Here is a 22781-nt window from a genome sequence, read left to right as displayed (position 1 = left end):
TGTCTGTTCCTTTCTTGTCATTTCTGCTGTGCAACAGGGAGGTAATTTTATCAATTATTTTTTTCCAAATTAATTAAATGTAAAGGATACCTTACATGCCTCTCTCCAGCTAAATTAGTTCACTTGAATATTGGAGGCAATTAAGAAAAGTTGAGAATTTCAGGGAAGAGATCAGGGAAGAAGGATTAAGGCAAACATGGTAGCAAGTATGCATAAAAGTTAATAGATTAAAGCATTTATAATGGATTTTCTTTAAAGATATTAATGTGTGGATGTTCCTAATTTGTAGATGCACTAACATGTCACCTGAGATACCAGAATATATACTGATTACTTTGCTTTTACTGAATATAACAATGAGTGCAGGTGATGTTGTGCTTTCCCTGTCCTTTCATAATGATTATATTTTTCTTCAATTGTGGAGCCAGGTAATGAAAACCAGAACAGTTACTTAACAGTACAATTTCAATGACCTACATTGGTTTTGGAGTGCTCTTGGTCATATATAACCCCTCAAAGCCCCTAAATTAATTGAGAATTTAAAATATAAAAATAATTTTAATATTTTACCCCAAAGTTTACCATCAAGAATTAGGAAGTTTTACTCTTTGGCCAAAGTATGAAGAAATTAGGATGTAATAGGGTAAAATATTAAAAATTCAGTGCATTTTCACAAAGTTTGTTCAAATTGTAATAAGTAAAGACAATGGATATTGTAACATTTGACCTGTTCAGTGATGAAAAGGAGGAGTAATAAGCACATGAATACCAAAACTACTGCATAGTAAAAATCAGAGGTTTAATCAAAGCAGGCAGCATGCATGTTTTCAAAGGATTATTTCTTTCAGAAATACTTGACTGCAGTTTTCATTAAACTTTTTCTATCAGGAACTCCTAAACTGGTGAAGGCCCTGTGCTGGAGAGGGGTTGTGCCTTGGGGTGGCCACTTCCAGGTCTGTGTCAGAAGTGCAGTAAATACAAAATATCTGTAGGCAGTTGCTTAACCAAGTCTGTAGGGACTCTTGTTTTATTGCTTGGAAGAACACTGAGTTGCTTGGGGTTGCAAGATGTTAGGGCATTATTTTGCAACCAACACCTTCCAAATGAGAAAGTTCTATTGATTTCTTGGCTTCTTGCCATACTGAAATAGCATCTGTGAAAGAATACACTCATGTTGCATTCAGTGGAACAGTTATCAACTAAAACATTTGGGGTTATTTGAAATCAGTCTGTTGGAATGGAATTACTTCCTAATGCAACTTTCATAACTAATGAGAAATATAAAAATGTATCTCATAAATGTATGTAAATGTATCTTATATAAATACAGAACTTGGAACAAGCACTCTAAAATGCAATTTTCTAGGCTTCAGACCTGCAGAGTCATGAGTGCCTCCTGTGATTTTCTGTATTTGTTCATTCTATACTTAAATATTTGCAGACTTTTCAGTAGATCAGGCCTTTGACTCTCATATCTTCCTGTTCTTCTTTTTAGCTTTTTTCTCTATGATATTTAAGAATAAAAGCAAAGCAGAATAGTTTGGATGTATAAAATCAAGTGCTTCTCTCTTTTGACTTTATTTCTAGACTTATTAATTGCTTAGAAGTGATTTTAAATGTTTCTCTGGATTCAGTCATTACACAAATTAGTCATACTTTTATAACATAATTTTCATACTTTACTTTCTATGTGAATAAGCATTAATTTATAATAGATATTTTATAAAATATAAAATACTGGCATTCTCAGATGTATTACGTTGCAAAGATAAAACACTCACACGTTTGTGGAGCCAGATCCTGCTCCATCACTGTAGAAATTCAGGCTAAGAGCATCTCATTGAACTCTCTGGTTGGTTTTGTTGGGAGCTGCCAAATCCAGTCCCCTGGGAGAGGTGAAGCTGCAGCAGGTCCCTGTGTCCAGGACCAGCCAGCAGCCATGCTCAGCACCTCTCACCTGCATCTGTATGTGGCTGGCCAGGTAGATCAGCAGACTAAAAGTAGCAGCAGTTGCAAGCAGGAGCAGCCCCAACACCCTCATCCTGCCTGTCTGATGAGGATGAAAGCCTGTGAGTGGAAAGCATGTGTCCAGACATAAATGTTTATCCCTCCAAAATCTGGCCTGAGGAGGCTGTGGTGAGGTGGGTGTCAGTGTCTTCTCCCAAGTGACAAGAGAGAGAAAAGGAAGAAATGGCCTCAAGTTGTGCAAGGGGAGGTTTAGATTGGATATTAGGAAAAAATTCTTTGCTGGAAGGATTGTCAGGCACTGGAAGAGACTGCCCAAGGCAGTGGTGAAATCACCATCCCTGGAGGTATTTACATGATGTGTAGATGTGGTGCTTAAGGACACAGTTTAATAGTAGAGTTGGCAGCACTAGGTTAAAGGTTGGACTTGATGATCTTAAAGGTTTTTTCCGACCAAAATGATTCTATGACTGTCACCTAGCCCTGAAGCCCCTGCTATCCCCAGCTACTGGCAATGGACACTCTGAGGGAATGGACTCACGCTGAGGGAGCTGGGGCTGGAGGAGGTTCAGAGAAGACCTCATCACTCTCTACAACTCCCTGAAAGGAGGTTGTAGCCACGGGGGGGTTGGTCTCTTTTCCCAGGCAACCCTCAGCAAGACAAGAGGGCACGGTCTCAAGTTGTGCCAGGGGAGGTTTAGGTTGGACATTAGGAAGAATTTCTTTACTGAGAGGGTGATCAGGCATTGGGATGGGCTGCCCAGGGAAGTGGTGGATTCTCCATCCCTGGAGATATTTAAAAAGAGCCTGGATGTGGCACTCAGTGCCATGGTCTGGTAACTGCAGCAGTAGTGGATCAAGGGTTGGACTTGATGATCTCTGAGGTCCCTTCCAATCCATCCAGTTCTATGATTCTATAATACCTGCTCTTGAGCCTCTTGCTAGCTAGCCTGGCTTGATGTCCTCTGGTGGTTATGCAGTGGCACACATACCCACACCATATATTTCTCCTCCCATTTCTGTCAAAGCTGGTGCTGCAGACACCTGGGCTCTTGCTGCCTGTGGCCCCATCTCCAGCAGCCACCACTCAGCTCCCTCACACACGCTGGTCTCTCCAGTTAGTGCCACTTGGAGCACCTTGGGCTCATGGTACCTCCCCAGTGGATGGAATTTATGCTTCCATACACACAAGTGCGAGATGGACAGACAGCCCCTGACCCAGGAAATTGGACAGATGTAGAATTTAATGTGAAAAAAGGACATGCTTTGGTGATTAGGCCAAACAAATTTATTGACTGACCACTGCTGACGTGCAAGCAGGGCCTGTTGTCCTCTTAACCTGTCTGTTTTCCCACCTTTGTTTTTCTCCAGTCCACCTCAATTTCATCTAAGTGCTATCATGACATCAATATGCTTTCTTATGAGCATAGGAAGATGTGATTTCTCTCAGGTAGTGATTTTGACCCTGGGATTCATCCAAAGACTGCTCTGATGATGAACACATAGATCTGATGATCTATGGGTCCCACCTTGCTAAGCATTAAGAGAGATTTCTATAGATGCCGTATAGGTGCCTCTGAGGCTATATTGGGGTTGATAAGTGTATGAAGAGCATATGAAGGGCAATGAATTAAGCTCTCAGAGAAAGGTGTTTGTTTTTACACAAAAGTCAGATGACTACAGAAACTATGCTTTAGCTTAGGTAATTAAGCCAATAGGAGTCATCATTTGTCTTTTAAAATCTTCAGAATGCAGCTAAATCTACCTCATGAATATCCTCAGAAAGTATCTTTTAAAACACAGAGGTTCTTGGAAATGGTGGATGGGAGCTCAAACCTGTAAAAAAAGCACATGGCTCTCACCAATAGCTATGCTGATGTATAAGCTTAAAACCAAAAGACACAAGTAATGTATTATTCCAAAATCCAACAGCAAATCCTAGTAAATATTGAATTGATTTTCCTTTTTTTCTCCTTTTTGCAGCTGCTAGTCTGATTCAAACTGCTTATTCACAGTATGAAAGAGATGTTTTTTAAGCATTCTCAACGGTTCCAAGTGATTGATGTAAAAAAAGCTACTCTGATTTAAAGAGAGTTGCTAGGAAACGTGCAGTTTGAAGATGAAATCTCCCACTGAGCTTGTCTTTGGCTGTACAATAGGAAGTATGTTATAGAGTATCCTGAGTTAAAGATTATATGGATAAACTGTTACATTTTAATGTATATAAATACATCTGCTATCAACTTACTGAATTCATGTGATTCATTCCTATATCTTCATTTAGTGATGAATAAGAAGGTATTGCTAAGTGCAAGAAAATGTACAAAATCAGATGGGAAATGCAAAGAGTATAATAAAGATTTTTTTGAAAAGTCAAAGGAATATTTTTTTAGAAATTTATCTAGTGTGTTTAAGATTTTATTTCATCATCACATTCTAAGTAGTTTTCTCTTCTCTTTTCTTTTATAAACTTTAATAAAATTGAAACTCTGAAACATACCAGCAGTTATACGATTAATTTTACCAAAGAGTTAGTGTTTTTTTTGTCCTACAAAAGTTGTTGGCCAAAGTATCCAAAAAATCCTCTTTAATATATGACAGAATGTCCAATTTTAATCATAGATATTTATTTGTATTCAAGGCTGATTCTCTTCATCATGCTGGGTATGTGTGGTTATTTTGGAGTCAAATTCATTCAATTTTCAGACACAAACAGAAGCTACTCCTAAGTATAAGAACAGAATAGGATGTGTGATCTTTGGTGCTTTTCAGGAGATTTATTGATTTTTGTTAGTTGGCAATCTTTAAACAGCAAACCCCTTACAACATGCTTTCAGAAAAGTGTGAGCAGTGCCCGTGAGTTATGGCAGGAGTAAGTGATATTTTTCTTATTTATTACCTTAGAAGAAAAAATGACAGGTTGCTGCTAGAGCAAATGGTGTGAATAAGGACTTGGAGGATTACCTGCCTGACCCTTTGCTGCTGACATGATAATCAAAATCAGTATTTAAGTACCTCTAAGCAGCACTTCATTATCTGAAAGTATTTCAAAACAAATTTTTTTTGCCACTCAGTGACTCAAAAATAAGTAACAAAACAGTAGTCATAATTAATAGTTAAGCTGATTTATTGATCTTACCACAAAATAGGAGATGCCTAAACTTCCTAAAAATATATATGATCTCTTGTTACAGAATCATTGATTAACTGCAAGATGAGATAGATGTGTGACCACAGTAAAACCCTTTTAGGGAAAAGAATTAATGTTGATTCATAATGAATCTGTGAGTACAAATAAGAAAAATAAGAGGTCTAATTAGTTGCATGAACTCTCTGAGAGGAGAAAATGACAGAAAGCCAAAACAAAGTGTAAAAGAAATTAAAATGGGTAGGATGATCTAGCAGGCAAGCAAAGTCCCAGAGAGCTTCTTAATTGCTGAACAAGAAAGCAAAAGTGCATCCTGAGCAACTGACTGAAGAAGTTAATGGTTCTCAAGGTCTAAATTCTTTGATGTGTAAATATAAAGGAAGCAGGAAAGCTGAATTCACAGTGTGATTAACTACCAGCCTGCTGTCCTACTTGAAAATATGATGGATTAGAAAACTGCCATGGAAAACAGGCACCTCAAGCAGTAAAGTAGCCATTCAGATACCTTCTGTACCTCCTAAAGATCTCCTGCTAATTGTGCTATATCGGATGGTTTGGTTTCTTGTTACAGGCACTATGTTTTCTTGCTCTGAAGATAGAACACGACTGTTTTCAACTGCAAAAGGCATGCCTGGCTCAAAACATGTCTAGAAAAGGAATTTATTCTTTTTTGGTGCCTGATTCTTAGGGAGAAGTCACAGCTTCCAAAGAAGGAATCAGGGAGGGGAAGAGAAGGGTACCTCTGAGCCAGAGTATGTTGCAAATCATCAGGATGCCAGGATATTAGTCCTTTTAAGCCTATTGACATGGGAGTTTAAATAGAAAGGAAGGCATGAAGAGTAAATTAATAAATATTTGTAAAAGAATGGAAATTTCCTATTGTTCTCCAACCTTAAGATGAGGTTTTCTATAGAAACGTGGGCCAAACCCAGTAACAGCCCTGAAGTCCTCATCATACCCAAGACATCAGTTCTTCATGTTTCCAAGACAATGCTTATTAAGCAAAAATACAGAACTGGTTGAACTGTCCAGTAGTGGTAGAACCATGTATTAATTTAGACTGTCTAAAGTATTAAGTAACTGATCTTGATATTTCTTTCTTTATTTATTTAGCATCTGTAAACAGTAGGAAAAAAATGTGAGTAATTGAAGAGGGGGGTATTAGACTGCTCTGCTCCAACTCAGTGGCTTTTTGGTATGTTTGTTATTGGATGTTGGCCTTGAAAGTGTAAATTCAGTTCGAGTATCTTATTTATGGTCCATCAAATTAATGGGCCTCTTAGCTGGCTTTCATGCATTTGAAATGGAGATAGTTGCTCTATTCTTTAAATAGGATGGTGTGGAAAGTACTAGAAGCTCAACTGTTGGTGACTAAGTGGGCTGGTGGCTGGTATTTGGGGGGAAGTGAATTTGAACTTGTATTTACACTTGAACAAATCTGTGAAAAATCAAAAGTTGTAGAAACCAAAGCTCATCAAAATGAGTGAAGAGTATCTAGAAGCCTTTTGTGAAGGGAATTAAAGCCACTTGTGGCCAGATACCTAAAATCTTCTGTAGACACAATAGTTCTAAAAGAGCAGGGTTGACTTGGAATTTTACTTCCAGTCATCCCAGACCACTATAATGAGATAAACCTATGCAGTGGCAAGGAATTTGACTGCCATTACATTTCTAGTAATAGAGAGGATTAGTGCTTATACTGGTGGCTAAGCTTTTGGTAAATCAAAGGGTTGTGGTTGATGGTTGAGAAGCCAGAATCTTCAAAAAGATGCAGTGCCCTTTCTAATTGCCAAAACTTATTGACTGATCACAAGATTAAAGACCAAAGACCAAACAGTAGAAAAAGGTAAAGGGTGATACAATAAATAATATGAAATAAACATAATTATTTTTATTAAATTCAAAGTTTTCTTGGAAATTCTTCATACTGAGCAACCAGTGAAATTTCCATGGAATTAGTTATCATAGCAAAAAAGGTGAACTTTTTAAAGAAAAACATGAAAACAAGCAATTAGATGCTTGCTAAAATCACTAGAAGAGCCTGAAATAAAAACAAATACAAAACATTGATTTTGTTGAAGTATTGTGTGGCTCCTAAAAAGCTTTGATTATAACTTACCACTGTGTTAATTTACAAGAGAATTATTGCAATTATATATATTCTTGTTATGAAAAAGGATGGAGAACCAGAGATTTCTTCTAGATTGTTGTATCTATTTATAGGCTAATCTGGATGGAATCTCTACCAATTCTAAAGCTTGAATGTGTATAATCATCATAATTATACCATATCATAATATACCAGGAAATGAGAATCATAACAAGCATCTTGATTGACCTCTCCTCACTAAGAACCAAGCCAGAGTTTCTGAACCTTTCCCTTTGCCCCATCTCTGCCTGTTCAGCACTTGGGCTTCCTGAGGGGGAACCTTTAATGGGTGTCAGGGCCCAGTGCAGTGATCACACAGCTTCCACACTGAAACCTTTGCTAAAGGGTGGTCAGGGGAGATGATTTCATGCTAACCATTGAGATTTACTGACAGAGGCAACTTGACTACCTTTCTTTTTTCTGCTACCTTCCATCCTTTGTTACTTTTCTCCTATACAAGTGCAGACCGATTCTATGCTTTCCCCAGCTCCTCCCATTTTACTTTGTGCTGGTCTAGCTAAACAAAATACAGCAGATGAAATAACCTTCCCCATCTGCATCTCATCTGTTACTTTAGTCCTTTGGTCTCTTGCTGTGGTTACAGCAGACTGTATATTCATGTGCATTCATCTACCTACATCTCCCACTCCATTACTTTTCCTCTTGACCTTTCTTTTGGACTGCCCTTTTGGGTCAGTTTGTACTTCCAACCTCCCACACATCACTTACATGTCTACATGGCATCCCCTCCCCTCTGTAGCACTAAGTCCTGTTATTGTGCTTCCTCTTCCCCCTTTGGACATCTCCCACTGTTTCTCTGCTTTCCCTTGTCCATTCCCACTCTTCCTTAATTTCAAATCTAGTGGATTATGTAGCTTGTTTCCTATGCTTTTGATCTTATGGTCTTTATTCAACTGACTTCTATTACCTGCTGTTTGTAATTTTTTTTGTATGTCTACATTATGATTGCTTTATGTCCATGCAACACGATGGTGTCACCTGTTTGGATTAAATAGGTTCTTTTCATAGCTCTAAAACAAGTGTATTTTTCTCCCGAATGAAGGCCTAAATGTGTGGTGAAGATCTGAAGACAGAATATGTAGGCATTCTCCTGAAGTGCATTTTTAGAGATTAAAACATCCTTAAAATTGGGTGTTATAGAGAAGCAGGTCTTCCCTCATGTCCTGGGAACACTCCTCATCTTAATGAAGCATCATGAGACAGTGCAGGCCTCCAGAAGCATCCTGGGAGGTCCCTGTGTTCAAATTTGAACATGCTTTCTATTCAGTAGCCAATGTCCTAGTTTTCCCCCACCTCCTTTGGGAGGATTGCACTCCAAACTGCTCACCAGAATGAGTTTTCTTGAATCTGGCAAGGTAAAGGCTCTGTAGTGGTGACTGGCTCTTTTGGGAAACCGAGCAGTCAGAAGAGACTTAAATGTGTTAATGAGCATTAGATAGTAATTAAACTTGACACAGTTGCAGTTAAATGCCTGATTATTTTATTACATATTTTCAAAACGTCTTTCTAGCTTGCTAAAAGTATGATGCTTTGCTGTGAGAAAGGAAGGACAGGGTACTGTGCAGACTGAAAGGACTATACCAGGCATGCAATCGCTCTCTGCTTTTACAGGGAAGAAAAGTGAGTTGTACTAATGATTGTTCTTTTTGTTCAGGGGTGTTTTTTACTTAAGCAACAATACTCAGATTGCAAAGGAAAAAGACTGAGAGCTGTAAAGCAAAAGGGGCAGTAGATAACCCTGTGTGAGCACTGCAGCCCACAGTGCTGCCACCAGCTCAAGTGCTGCTGCCTCTGATGCCCCTGGACTCATCCTTGGGCAGCTGGGTTGGTAGCATCCTGTATAGGCAATACTACTGCAGACATGCAGATGGTGACCTGGGTGCTATCTCATCTCGTAGCAGGCAGTTCTGCCAAAATTCAGCAGGGTGATGGGAAACAGCCTCACTTCTCATCCACATGCTGAGATGGATGTGCTATATGTACAGAACCCACTCAGCTGAAAAGTGAGAGCAAGGAAAGGATTTTAATCCTGGCAGGGTGGATATTTTTATAGCTGAGTAAAATGAGGTATTTATAGCATTTACTGACAATTTTTATTTACAGTAATTTGAATGAGTGTTCAAACCATTTTTTTCCCTGAGCCAACAGAAAAGAATTTTTTGAGAGCTAGAGGAAAAAGTAACTTTTCAAAATGGAACTTGGATTCTGCAAAAGAGAGGGAGGAGGGATATTCTGTCTACAGCTGTGCCTGTAATGCCAGAGGGAGAACCCAGGTTTACTCTTAGCAGTTTTATCCATCAATACTTTTGAACACAGTTATTATCACCATGAGCTACTGTCTAATTACAATTGTTCCCAACAGAGTTTCTGTTTCATTGCAGTCTAATTGTGTGCATTATTTCAGCCTAACTATGCAATTTAACTGATATCACTTGGAAATAAATGTTCAAGGCGAGACAGTGTCATAACACAAGAAGTTTCACAGCAGAGTGTGGCTGCTGGAAAAGTATACAAAGTTATTTGTGGATCTAACCTACAGTTGTCTTTTGGAGGTACCATAAAGCCACAGTAATTCATACCTTGGTCATTTAAGGTAGATGCCTGAAATAGTTGTGAATATCCTCTGTGTGATAGAGTGAAGAAACTTTAATGCCAGCAGAAGGGGGAGGGTAAAGATATTTAGTAAATTCTTCCCCTTGGATCTAGATACAGGAAGCATATGCATTTGTTGCCATCATGAGAGCCTTTTTCCAGGGAATATTTCTAAATAAATCTCAGTTTTGGAAATCACTGTTTAGCTCTGTTGTTTTCATAGCCATTAATTTAGGGTCATGTCAACTAATATAGTTTGTTAAAGATTTCACCTCCAAAAAAAAGAAAAAGCAACAGCATTTCTGAGCCAAACAATTCTCTTGTAATACTGCTTGTAATTTTCCTACACTATGTGTTTAACACCCCATCAAACTCACTTCTTAGGAAAACTCACTATTTAAGGCACATTCAAATAAAAATTTCGTAAGTGTTATTCTGAGGAAGAAGACTTGTTCCAAGCCACTTGAAGGAGAGACATGAGACAAGTAGACTGAGCCAGTCCTGTCTGACCAGGGCTCCCACCAGCAGAGCAGCAGCTATCCCAAACGTACAAAAAGAGTACAGAGTCAGAAATGTTTGTACCTTTGCTTTGAAGTTCAGGGGAAGATGGAAAATGGCAGTTTCAAAACAAGAGCTAAAACATTTGGATTTTGCAAGAAGAACAATTCAGCAAAATTTTTGACCTGGAAAGAACAAGAGTGTAGGGAAAGGGGAGAAGCCACCGGAGGAGTGGGAAGCTGGAAAACAATAGCATCAAGATCACATCCAGCAAAAATGACAATGCTATCTTAGCATGCACACACATCCTAGTATATGTATAGGGTTTTCAAGCATGTATGAATGTATTCAAATAATGAAATAGTAACAAAATTAATAAACAGAGAGGAATAGATAATATCAGCATGTGCCTGAGATAGAGCAATGTTCTGTCAGTGATAAGCTGGAAGCTTTGCTTCATTTGAAAGACATAACTCAGGCAGTGTTACAGCAGAACCTATCAAGAACTGTGAACAAGTTGTGAAGGATGTAGAAGATGCATTTATTTATTCATGGCAAGAAATCCACTAAACAGAATGGAAACTTGCACACTGCAAGTATGATGATGCATTGCCATAAAGAAATGGATAACAGCCACCAACCTGAAACAAAAAGCTAGTAAAATATTTTGATTGGAAGAAGTAAAAAATATTATAGTAGTATTCTTTAAAATTATATCTAAAATCTTAGTATATTAAAACAACCTGGATGTTTCTTTTGCTTGCTTATAGTACATATACAGAGAGACTTTCTCCCACAGGGAAAAGACAAAACTTCAAATATGGTTATATTTAATATTTAAAAGGAAATTCATAAAAACTAATACTGCTTTTTCAGAGGATCATGAACTGTATGTTAGAAGATTAAAATGAATGATATACTAGACAAAATAAATGGATCTTGAAAGAGATTCATGTATTTGTTTCATTTCTTTAGGGACTTTGAAATCATTAATTGTAATGCATTATTTACTGAGTTGAAGGAGGAGAGAATATGGACTTCCAATATCATATTGCACACTGTGTATTATTTTAATATTTTACTAATGTGAAGTGTTCTCAGAGAGAGGATCTACGTCCAACCTAATAAAAAGTTTTGGTTCTGGAAGATGAGTCTAAAAGAGTATGTTCAATATTAACATTTACCATATAATTTGCTGTCACCAGAAAATCTGGGTGCTCTTAAACAGTGCTCTCTCTGAACAGATCATAAATTTGATCCAGCAAATTTGAGAATGCATTTATTATTCTAAAGTTTCTATCCCATATTAACTCTTAAGTATTTGGTTTAGACAGAAAATATGGCAAGTTAAATGTGACATGAGATAAAGCTTTATGTCAAAACTGTTAACTCCTCTTTTCTTTTTTTCAATCAGGTAGTTTTAGCTCTTTGAATGCTGGTGTGGCACAATTCCTTTTGAGATTATCGCTGAACAGAAGATAACCATGTGGCTCTTCATCTATCATCTTATTACAGTGCCCTCTTTCATCTTCTGCCTGACAGGTAAGATGACTTCCCATGTTAATTCATTTAAATGTTTTCAGTTTTATACATTTCAAGGTCAATTATTCTGTTTGTATGTCTTTAAATTCTTTCTGCACATACAATGTATTTCTAAATATGAATAATGAAGCTGAAAGGAAACATACTTACTACAATGGAAACCATAATTCAAAGCCTGAAAAATTGCAGATCTGGACTTAGCATTTGGTTTTGTGTATTCTAATTCAGTATACAGAATTATTTCTTTATCTAGATCATAAAAAAATGTATCAACCATCTCTTTGGGCCAGATGATCAACATGGTTAGAAAAATGGAAATATGCCTACTAGTAGAGAAACTCTTAACACAATTTTCAGTCCTAAACATCATTTAAAATTCATAAAGCCCTACCAGCACAACATAGCAGTAATCTTCATAAAACAGATACATCAGATATAATGTACAGTGCTACATATACTGACTTCAGCTTAAAACTACAAATGGTAAAACTTGTCATAAGTAGAGATGTGGTCATAAATTTTAAACATTTAGGAATCATATTTTTTACAATTGAAACTACAGATTTTTGCAACTGAAATTTGTTTGTGTTCTAAGAGATGGAAGGAGCTCTTTGGTAAGTTAAAATTCAGGATTAAAATATAATTCCTAACTGTTCTGAACAACTTTGAGATTTGTAAGGCCTGTTTCAAACATCCATAACAATTTAAATGAATATTGTTTCTCAGTTGCTATGATGTGATGTATATTGTGATGTGAGCTTACTCCATAGCTCACAGGACCACTTTTTGGTTTAGTGAAAACTTAATTTTTCTGTGAAAGGGTTTAGTCTCAGTTATTTATTCCATATTTCAGTTTCCTGGAGGATATACTGACACCTAATGAAGACCTTTAAAATGTTATGCTCTCATCCATAAAATGTGTTTAGTATGTGTTTCAAGGGTGTTGTCTTTGCTAAGAGAGAGGGATTGCTGCCTGCACCAAAATTAAAATTAAAATTCATCACTTGAATTTTATGTTGGTACTCCTGAAAAGAGAGGCTCTTGACTACCAGTAGTGAAGTTTCATGTGATTTCACTCTGGACATGGTGACATCAGCTGCATTAGCCAAGTAAATGCTGGGCTAATGAGTAAGTGACATAAAAAGAACAAAGATGGATATGATGGTGCTGCATGCAGTTTGAGTATGTACCAATATATTCATAGCAACATTGATTTGTTCTCTCACTTTACTATAATTGCCTATGTGAAGCTCTGATTCCTGTAAAAAGAGCAGGAGGCATTGATGTGAAGGCTTTTGAATGTGGGAAGGTTCTAATAGGGCCATTCGCAGTTCAAAGCAACTTCCTAATTTATGGAATAAATCCAGGACTTGCTTGTATTTTTCATCAAAAGCCCAAGTTAAGATGTGCTACCATCTCTGAAGGTATGACACCATCCTCCAATGGGAAAGATTCATAGTCTTATACAGAGGGAGTTTGTTATTTTTTGGTGTGCTATTGCAAAGCTGAGTAACACACACACACACACACACACACACACACACACACACAGAGACTCTGTTCTTGGAGCTGCTCCACTTTGCATAAATAAGTAAATATCCATTTTTGTTGAGAGAAAGTCTGCTTCTTATTACCAAGGGATCAGGACACAGTTCTGGATTATATCTGATGTTGCAGTCATTGCAAGTGTCACAGCACTTGAATCCTGCTGGAGGGTTTCTCATTTCAAATGAGTGCTAGAGCTGCTGGCAGTTACTCTTATCAATTTTTCCTTTTGATGTATTCCTTGGTAATGAAAATGCCATGGAAACCAGAAAATACATAGCTGCAGTAGCCAAGCTAAATTATAAGGAGTTGATTAGGCAGTGCTCACATTATGGTTAGAGTAAAGAGAGAAACTGTAGAGAAAAAAAGTGCATAATTATGTTGAACAGGTCAGGTTTTAGGAGGTGTCCTTGCACAAGGGCTGTCAAGGGGAACGCTGGCAATGTCAGTGTGGGACAGGGGATGGGTTTTGAGGAGAGTTCGTGAGTTCTCATTTTAATAACAAGACACACCAAGGATCAGAGCTAAGAGGGAAGTTATTTGGAAGCAGATGTTGAAAGCAGATTATTTTAAAAGGTGTTTTAGCACTTTTTAACAAAATATGGGGTTTCTTTGGCTCTCCTTGCCTTCTGTGGTGCTGTACCCACAGTTCTACCAGGTAAGTTGCCTTAAGGCAAGCCAATCTATCAGTCTGAAGCCATCAATTAAGGTTTATGTACTAAAAAGATTTTACATACTAAAAAGATTTATAAACTTAAAGATTTATATACAGGTTTATATACAGGTTTATATACAGGTTTATATAGCTTTATATACAGGTTTATATACTAAAAACATTTTATTTACTGGAAGAGTAGCCAGACACTGGATCAGGCTGCCCAGGGTGGGGGTGGAGTCATCACCCTGCAGGTATTTAAAAACCATGTAGCTGACTTCAGGACATGCTCTAGTGGGATAGTGATAAATAATTTATTTTAATTTTTTTTTTTTTTTTTGAGGGGTGTCTGCCTGTTGAAGTCAGTGATCTTAGAGGTCTTTGTCTGACCATGACAATTCTGTGATTCTATTTTGGTAACCCTAGTATATTAACTGTTCTTGAGCCAGGAAACTGACATATAAATCTTTAAGTCAGGGCCAATGTTCTTTGAAATACCTCACCATAGGGTCTGTCCCAAATCCAAAGATGTCAGCCAAGAAGCCTGAAGGTACTGAGAATTCATGTACTCCTTTGACTGAGTTCTGAGAGCTTGCAGAATTACCTGCTAGAAGTATTTGGGAAACAAGGAGCTGTGAAGCTGAAAACCTGTAAGCTGTGCTGACTTGAAAGGTTCAGAATTTGGCCTGAAAGAGTGACAGTAATTATGATGAGCTATGGATTTTTACCTGTTCTCAAATATATCTTTTCCCTGCTGCAGGAAATTGAATTTTTTTTTCCCCAAGCCGAAATATGTATTTATTAGAAACTTGGAGTTTCCCCTAGAATCAAACCCTTGACTTTTAGCCAGTTCTGTTTTGTGGTAGTTAAAGGCAGAAGTTGAGGACTGTGACAGTGACTGAGCAGTTCCCATCTCTGGAGGATGTGCAGTGCTGCAGGGAAGCAAACATTACACAAATCAGTGCATTGGAAGTTTAGGCAGAAGCCATCTTCTGCAATGGGACAGGAGCAATATTTATTTCCCAGGTAAATAAAGGCTTGGAATTTAGTCTTGCAGATATAAACTGATGAAAAAGCCGTAAGTAATTGGTCTTTCACTTACTGATAGAACAGACAGTTCCAATAAGGGTTGTTTTCCAGAGTGCACTTTGAGCAGTGTGAGGCAAATGAGAGCAGCAAATCATTCCTCGGGGAACATTTTGATGATTGTCAGTACACTGCCAAAAAAGTTATTTCATGCCTATTACTGGTATGATTTGACTCTTCTTCTCTTTCTCCTGACATCTGGGCTCTTGCCAACATACTTCTAAGTTGCCTCTAACTTCCTGTTAAATTCATATCCTATTCCTAAGTCTTGACTTTTAGACTTTTCTTTCATCTAGCACATCCTGTATAAATCAATGAAACAAAGTGTATCTTCACTTGAGATAATAACCCTGCACCAAGAGAATTGAGAGTCTGTTTCTGCAGCAGGCTTGGTTTGTTTCTTCCTCCAAAAGATAAACTAAAAGCTGCAAAAGCCCCATATTTCATTTTGCTTAAGGAATACTTTATAGCATTTGGCTATAGGAGGAATCAGTATCAAAAAATGCTACTGTGTTCCTTCAAGTTTTTTTTCTAATAAACTATTCCACTTTTTACCTTGGGATTTCATGGTGCAGAGCCAGGCAATACCTGATCTTGAGTTAGATCAGACCCCAAAAGCAGCTTGACACTCCAGCGACTCTTGATTTGTGCAAAACAAGCTGGTAGTCCAATCTTCATAAAAATTGCTAAAAGCACTTCTACTATTTAGGGAGCCTAATGACTTATTTTCAAAAATCCCTAGGACACCAAACTTCAGTGAAAGCCAGAAATCCAGCAATGCACAGGGCTTCTCAGTGCGGGGCAGTTATTTGGTGTGATTACTTAGCATGCTGAATTTCTGAGTCTGTTGCTTGTGTTTCATATGCACATAGGAGTCTTGTGAGGAGATTGTGCAGAATGCCTACTGCACTTCACCTTCATCCCTAATTTACTGGCTTTCCCATGGGATCATTATGTTAAGCTCTTAAGTCACAGCTGAATTAACACTTGTGTTTTTCAAGAAGAATCACCTAAATGATTTAACTATCTAATAGGTAACTGTGGGCAAATTTGAAAATAGTTTAACAGGTATTGCTTGGCATTCCTCATGACAGTCTAGGAAAACAACCAAACTGTCATGCTAAGGCATAAGTGGAGAAACTTGCTCTCCCAAGGGTTTAAACCTTTCATACTCAAAACTTGGTGTAAAGGATAAACTACATAATAACTATGTGTCTCCTCAAGCACCTCTGTGTCACATATGAGATAAGAGAAATTCTCTTGCTCTTTTTGGTCTGGAAAAGCAGAGGCAGCCTTCCTATATCCAGTCTAACCCTTTTATATAATATAAAGTGAGGCTGCCTGAGTGGTTTACTTTTCCTGTTTCTGTGCTGATTGGTCCTTGGAAACTGATGTCCCTTTAGCATCTTGACAGCTTACACTGGTGCCTCTTCTCCATCAGGGTGATGGAATCTTCTTTATAGACTGTGAAATGCTACATCATGAGTTTTGTGACATGGACATATTTCTGCTTCAGCACATAATCTTCCCATGAATGCCCAGTGCAGCTTTTCCCACTTGCTTATGAGAGGAGTGAAAAAATCCAACCCTCAAACTTTAAATTATATATAGATTGGGTTTTTTTCTGGAACAGTAGGTTCAAAACACGTATTGTGAACTGAGGGCCAAAATCTACATTATTTAGAGCCTTCTACCAGAAACATAATGTGTGGCATTATTCACAATTGCTAAAGAAAGATATCTGTTTTCTTCTGAAATACAGAGTGGGTGAATATACTTAATACTTGTTTACCTTGTCTGCCATGTCCCTGCTTGGATTTTAGATGACCATTTCATGCCACTGAAGAGTGCCTGACATTTGTAATAGCCTGGTAGAGATATTTTGGCTCATTCCTAGACTACTTTGGTTCTGAGCATGAGCTTCTCTGAGACCAGTAGGTCCTCATTTCTGTGGCATACTGCAAACAGCTCAAGTTCAACATCTAAATAGCAAATGGTTTCCAGTCTTGCTATGCTGATATGGAGCCTGATGACTTAGTAATATTTAAGATAATGAATAAGTCCATGATTCTTCTGTTCAGCTAGGTGAATCTAGCTATTCACTGTGTCAACAGATCTTTGTCTCTCTCTCATGTGAAAATATGGAACAGGATACAACAGTATCGATCAGATCAATACTGATGGGAGTCATACCAAATGACTGACTCGAGCAGCAGTGTTACATTCCAGGGAAATGGAGATGTACAGGAAGCAGGACAGAAAGAGGAGAAGGCACATGAGAAAATAAAGATGCTGATGAGAAAAATATTAGAGCAATGCACAGTGGAAGTGATGGGATCTTAAGGCTTTACACCTGTTTTAGCTTCTTTCTGGCAATGACCTTTGTAAAATTCTTCACTGTAATTTGCTATTGATAGCCATGTCACAGTCTGCATTGTTGTTAGAATCCAGTTGAGTCTTATCCAGCAGAGAACTTGAACAGGTGTTTAACATTGCATTCATAACAAAGATTTTTGATTTGACCCAACCTCTCTCCTTAAAATTTGTGATGGGTTGAGTTCCTGAAAGAATAAGAGAGGCCTTTAATGGACTTAAATTAATTCTGTCTCGTTGTTACTTGCTTTCAGCAAACAATATTACCATTTTACATTCCTTAAAGATGAAGTTAAAGATTTTAGTATTTCCAGGAGGAGCTTTTGTAGCTATCCTTTAGTAAAACTGTTACCAACTTTTTGAAAATCCGTTTTCATTACAGTAAAATTATTAGGCAATTTTCCATCAAAAAAAAAGTACTGCTGATCTTCTTACAACTATCTTCAAAACAGATTGGCTTATGTACAGATATTCTGAATGGAAAATTCATACTAAGTGCTGGTTAAAGGAATGTTTGCTCCATTCTGTTTAATCAACTGTTTCCCTTACTAAGATTCAATGACTTTTATATTTTTGTGTGTGTGTTTTAATTTAAGGATCTAGTGAGATTAGAGACACTTTCATCTACCTTCCCAATGAACTGCCACATAAATATATATCCAGCATTTATGATTAATCACTTGAAATATTTAACATTTTTAAAATTGATAAATCATTAGTAGCTTTGTAAATAAGCAGTTAAAAGATTATTTTTATTCCTAAGTAAGGATAATATAAGAATAATAATATAAGAATAATAAGAATATTCCACAGCTCCTGCATGTAATATAGTTTATTGCTACACTATAATCCAACATGAAAGGTATTTCCTGTAAAGAATGTAGAAAATGCTTGAAAACAGTATGGAAAATTCAAAAGTGGGAGTAAATGCTAATTTATAACATTTTTGCTAATACCCATACTAGAATGCTGCACAACTGTCCTAAAATGGTTTAGAAACCTGTCTTTGAGAGACATCATTATAAAAGACTGAGAGTAAAATTGCAGTATTCTCTTCCCTTTGGGAATTTTTTCTTCTACTTTCCTGTATCCAGATTAAATAGAGAACTGATAACGCAAAATGTGAGAATGATTTTAGGAAGACAGGTTGCAGTCTGTACAAATAGTTTAATAAATAAATTGCAAGTTACTCATTTCACATTCCCTACAAAATTGCTTCTCAGATCAGGTGTAAAGTAACTCCCTATGTACTTGTGGCAACTATCCATGAGCAGAACAATATGTGTGTGTATATATACACACACACATATATATATAATTATATGTATTATTATATAATATATTTTATATATTACATATTATTATATATATAATATAATATATATATTTTTTTATTCTTTTTCCAAATTTTCTAACATGTGAGTGCTAATTGACATCAGCTCTTTCCTTCTTAGTGTGCATTCCCTGCTTGTGCAATACATCTCAGCCTTGTGATTCCCAGTGCTGAAAGTAACAGTAAAAATCAGAGGAAATTCACTGCACTGGGTCTGCTGCTTCTTGTTTCTTCCTTTAATCTGGTGTCCTGAAAAGCAATGCACCAGTAGCAAATTTTCACCTGATCCAGGAAATTCCTAACTCTGTGAAGCTATCCAAGTGCAGAACAGACAGGAAAAAAGATCATGATTGAAACTAGAAAAACTCATTAAAAATTGGTGGCAGTGGTGATGAGTCTGACTCTGTTAAGCGAAGTACTACAGCATGAGTTCTGTGCCTTACTTCAGCCGCCATCTGCCACCTGCCTGGGGTTACCATTTTCTCAGCTCTCATTATAAAATAAGAAATTGCTGATCTCAGGAGCTGTCTTCAGCTTCACACATACCATTTGTCACATCTAATGTCATATTTCATCTGAACACTAAATTCTGCTTCATAAATGAGTTTAGGAAAACTCTCTGGACTTTACAGTCCTGTGAAGGCAGATAGCCAAAGAGATGGTAATTTTATGCCCAGGAACTTCACAGATTAAGCCTACACTTTGAGATCTTTTATTTATAGATCCAAATGAAGTGTCTGTTCTGGCAGCAAATGATATACAAAGATACTGTATCAAAAAGTGTTCGGAAAGTTTGGAAAAGAAACTGATGAAATCACAGAAATCATGGAGTGCTTGGGATTGGAAGGGACTTTGAGAGATCATCCAGTCCAAGCCCCCTGCCACAGCAGGGCCACCTAATGTAGGTCACACAGGAATGCATCCAGCTGGGTTTTGAATGTCTCCAGAGGAGACTCCACAACATCCCTGGGCAGCCTGTTCCAGTGTTTTGTCATCCTCACAGTGAAAAAGCTTTTTCTTATGTATATATGGAACCTCCTATGCTCCACCTTGCATCCATTACCCCTTGTTCTGTCATTGGACATCTCTGAAAAGAGCCTGGCTCCATCCTCCTGACACTCAACCCTTTACCTATTTGTAAACATTACTGAGGTCACCCCTCATTCTCCTCAAGCTCCCTCAGCCTTTCCTCATAAAGGAGATGTTCTACTCCCTTATACATCTTGGTCACTCTGCTCTGGACTCTTTCAAGCAGTTCCCAGTCCTTCTTGTACTAAGGAGCCCAGATCTGGACACAATATTCCAGCTGTGGCCTCACTAAGGCAGAGTAGAGAGGGAGGAGAACCTCTCTCAACCTTCTAGCCACCCCCCTTCTGAGGCACCCCAGGATGCCATTGGCCTTTTTGGCCACAAGGGCACACTGCTGGCTCATGGTCATCCTTCTGTCCACTGTCACCCCCAGGTCCTTTCCCCTGTGCTGCTCTCTTAACAGCTCAGTCCCCAGCCTGTGCTGGTACATGGGATTGTTCTTTCCCAGATGTAGGACTCTCCACTTGCCCTTGTTTTAATTCATTAAATTTTTCCCTGCCCAAGTCTCCAGCCTGTCAAGGTCCCTCTGAATGGCAGCACAGCCTTCTGGGGTGTCAGCCACTCCTCCCAGCTTTGTGTCATTCTGTCCCATCATCAAGGTCATTAATAAAGATGTTGAACAGGACTGGACCCAACACTGATCCCTGGGGGACTCCACTAGCTACTGAGATGATATCATAGCTAGATGAGTTATCCAGTATTGTGGAAATGATGATTCTTTATATTATCTCTTGATAAAATCACTATTTCAATACATGTCTGCATAAGGTTCCTAGGTTCATTAAAAAAAAAAAAAAAAAAAAAAGTGTATTTCTATGACATCCAGAAGAGGATGTTCAATTTTTGGTAAGAAGGAACAGGTACACTCTTATCTTTTGATTTGTGAGGATGTGAGGACAATATATCTTTTTGTTGTTGCCCTTCTCCATGTTCTTTGGGTGTCTAAGACCTCAAAAACATTTAAGAAGCAGAAAGTGCAGTTGCACTTCTGGGGCTGCACTAGAGTCAGGTAAATGCAGATTTTCTCATGAGAAGATTCATTATGCTTTATTTTAGTCATCTAAAGGTTAAGCTTATAGGTTTCAGGTTTCTCTGTAGCTGCTGAATAGGGAATAGGATATCAAAATTACCTGCTGGAAATGCTTGTCTCACCCTTCTAAAGGAAGCCTATATGATGACTTCAGACAAAATCCCTAACTTTTAAAATTATGTGAGATAAGTCCCACACTGAATTTACAGTACACAAGAGTAGATTTAGCAAAAAGAAAGAAGAAATTATGAATTGCTATTGTTGCTATGACTTCCTTTCTTGAAATCTTTTACCTCAGTGTCATCTCATTAAGGTTTGAGATACTGGAGTGCTGCAAGCCAAGGTTATTGACAAGAAAAGCCTTTTAAAGCATTTTATGTTTTCTTATTTGCCACAAATAATACAAAGCCACCCTTCAAACTACATGCAATATGTGCAATCTGTGGCTGAGAATGAGTAAAGCAAAAGTAAACAGTTAGGTTTTTATTTAATTTCTGCACTGGGAAAAATAAGCCCTATGAACTAAAAAATTCACAGTGACTTTAATAAACTACATACCTTTAACTTATCTTTCTGACTGTGCTCACACACTCAAGCATTTCCAATAATTATTAGCAGCTTTACTTCATGACATCCTTAATCTATGAATAAAATCAATTTTCAAAATAAATTAGATGCACAGAAGGGTTGAATTAGCTGATAATAAAATAAATTGACTTGTCTGAAAGTGATTTGGATGAGTGGTATTGAAACGAGAAAATTAACCCTGCTCTCTTTCGACTGAGGAATTAGTTGCTCATCACTATAACCCACTGAAAATGTTGTTTTGAGTTCAAGATTCTGGATGGTCTATGGTAGTAGCAGGTTGATGTAGTTACTTAATATTATGCAGAACATAATTATTGTATTTATGTTCAAAGACTTACATTGCACATGATGAACAAGATGAGTGGTTGTGTGCACGTACTTGGTGCATTTTTTTTTTCTTACTAGCAAGAGGAAAGACCCAAGAGGCAGGTAAAATACCACAAGATGAAACTCAGATGTAATGTGAGAACTTTTAGTAAAATTAGAAAGTTCAACAAAATGGTTCAGATGTTGAAGATCTTTACATATTAAAATTACAGAATCAGTCAAAAAACATCTTTTGAGATTATTTGGTATGGTTGATTTGGAGGATCTTTCCTGTATTTAAAAGGAAAATTCATGTATTCAGGAAAATCAGAAGTGAAGAAATAGAAGACAGGTTGCCCTGAGTATTAGGAGTTTGTATGTCTTGTGTCAAGTCTCAGAAAGGCTGGGACCCAGACAAGAGAGGTCTAGATAATCAGAAATTTTACAAAAGCTTGTTGTCACAATGGGCATAATGCCAAACCAAGAAAACACAGAATATTTATTCAGAGTAGGGTTTTCCAAACTTTGTTTGTCAGGACTGGATGGGTAAGAAGGTTGGAAGAGAGTAAGTGGCCTTTTTGTGTATAGATTCATGTGCAGCTGAGCCCTGCCCACCCTTTCCTAGGTGGTGAGAATTTCCTTCACTTTTCCCCTAGCCCTGTCCCCATTTCTTCCAAAAGTCATGTATGATGATGTCTACACTGGACAGTATTTTCCTGGCACCTCATTTATAACCCTTAAAGTTTCCTTTTACTCTGGTTCAGTTCATCTGATTCCTTTCCCAGTTGTATCCTAAGCATTTTTCTAGTTATGACATTTTCTCTCCTTAGACATCGATTTCTTTTGATCACAATGGTGTCC

General features: G+C 37.6%; 1 protein-coding gene across 3 annotated transcripts in view; it reads left to right on the top strand.

The window, feature by feature from the left end:
• The window catches only part of CNTN1 (contactin 1), a 244928-nt gene that overhangs the window by 142137 nt on the left and 80010 nt on the right, over positions 1-22781 (top strand). For all 3 annotated transcript variants that reach the window (XM_071733630.1, XM_071733631.1, XM_071733632.1), the window contains one exon: positions 11788-11915. In XM_071733630.1, the coding sequence (XP_071589731.1) occupies positions 11858-11915 (58 nt within the window). In that variant the 5' untranslated portion in view covers positions 11788-11857. The remainder of the gene's footprint in view (positions 1-11787; positions 11916-22781) is intronic.

This window comes from Heliangelus exortis, chromosome 1, assembly GCF_036169615.1.
Source record: "Heliangelus exortis chromosome 1, bHelExo1.hap1, whole genome shotgun sequence".
Classification (NCBI taxonomy): Eukaryota; Metazoa; Chordata; class Aves; order Apodiformes; family Trochilidae; genus Heliangelus; species Heliangelus exortis.
Note: the sequence above shows the minus strand (reverse complement) of the source record. Positions and strands in the feature narration are given on the sequence as shown.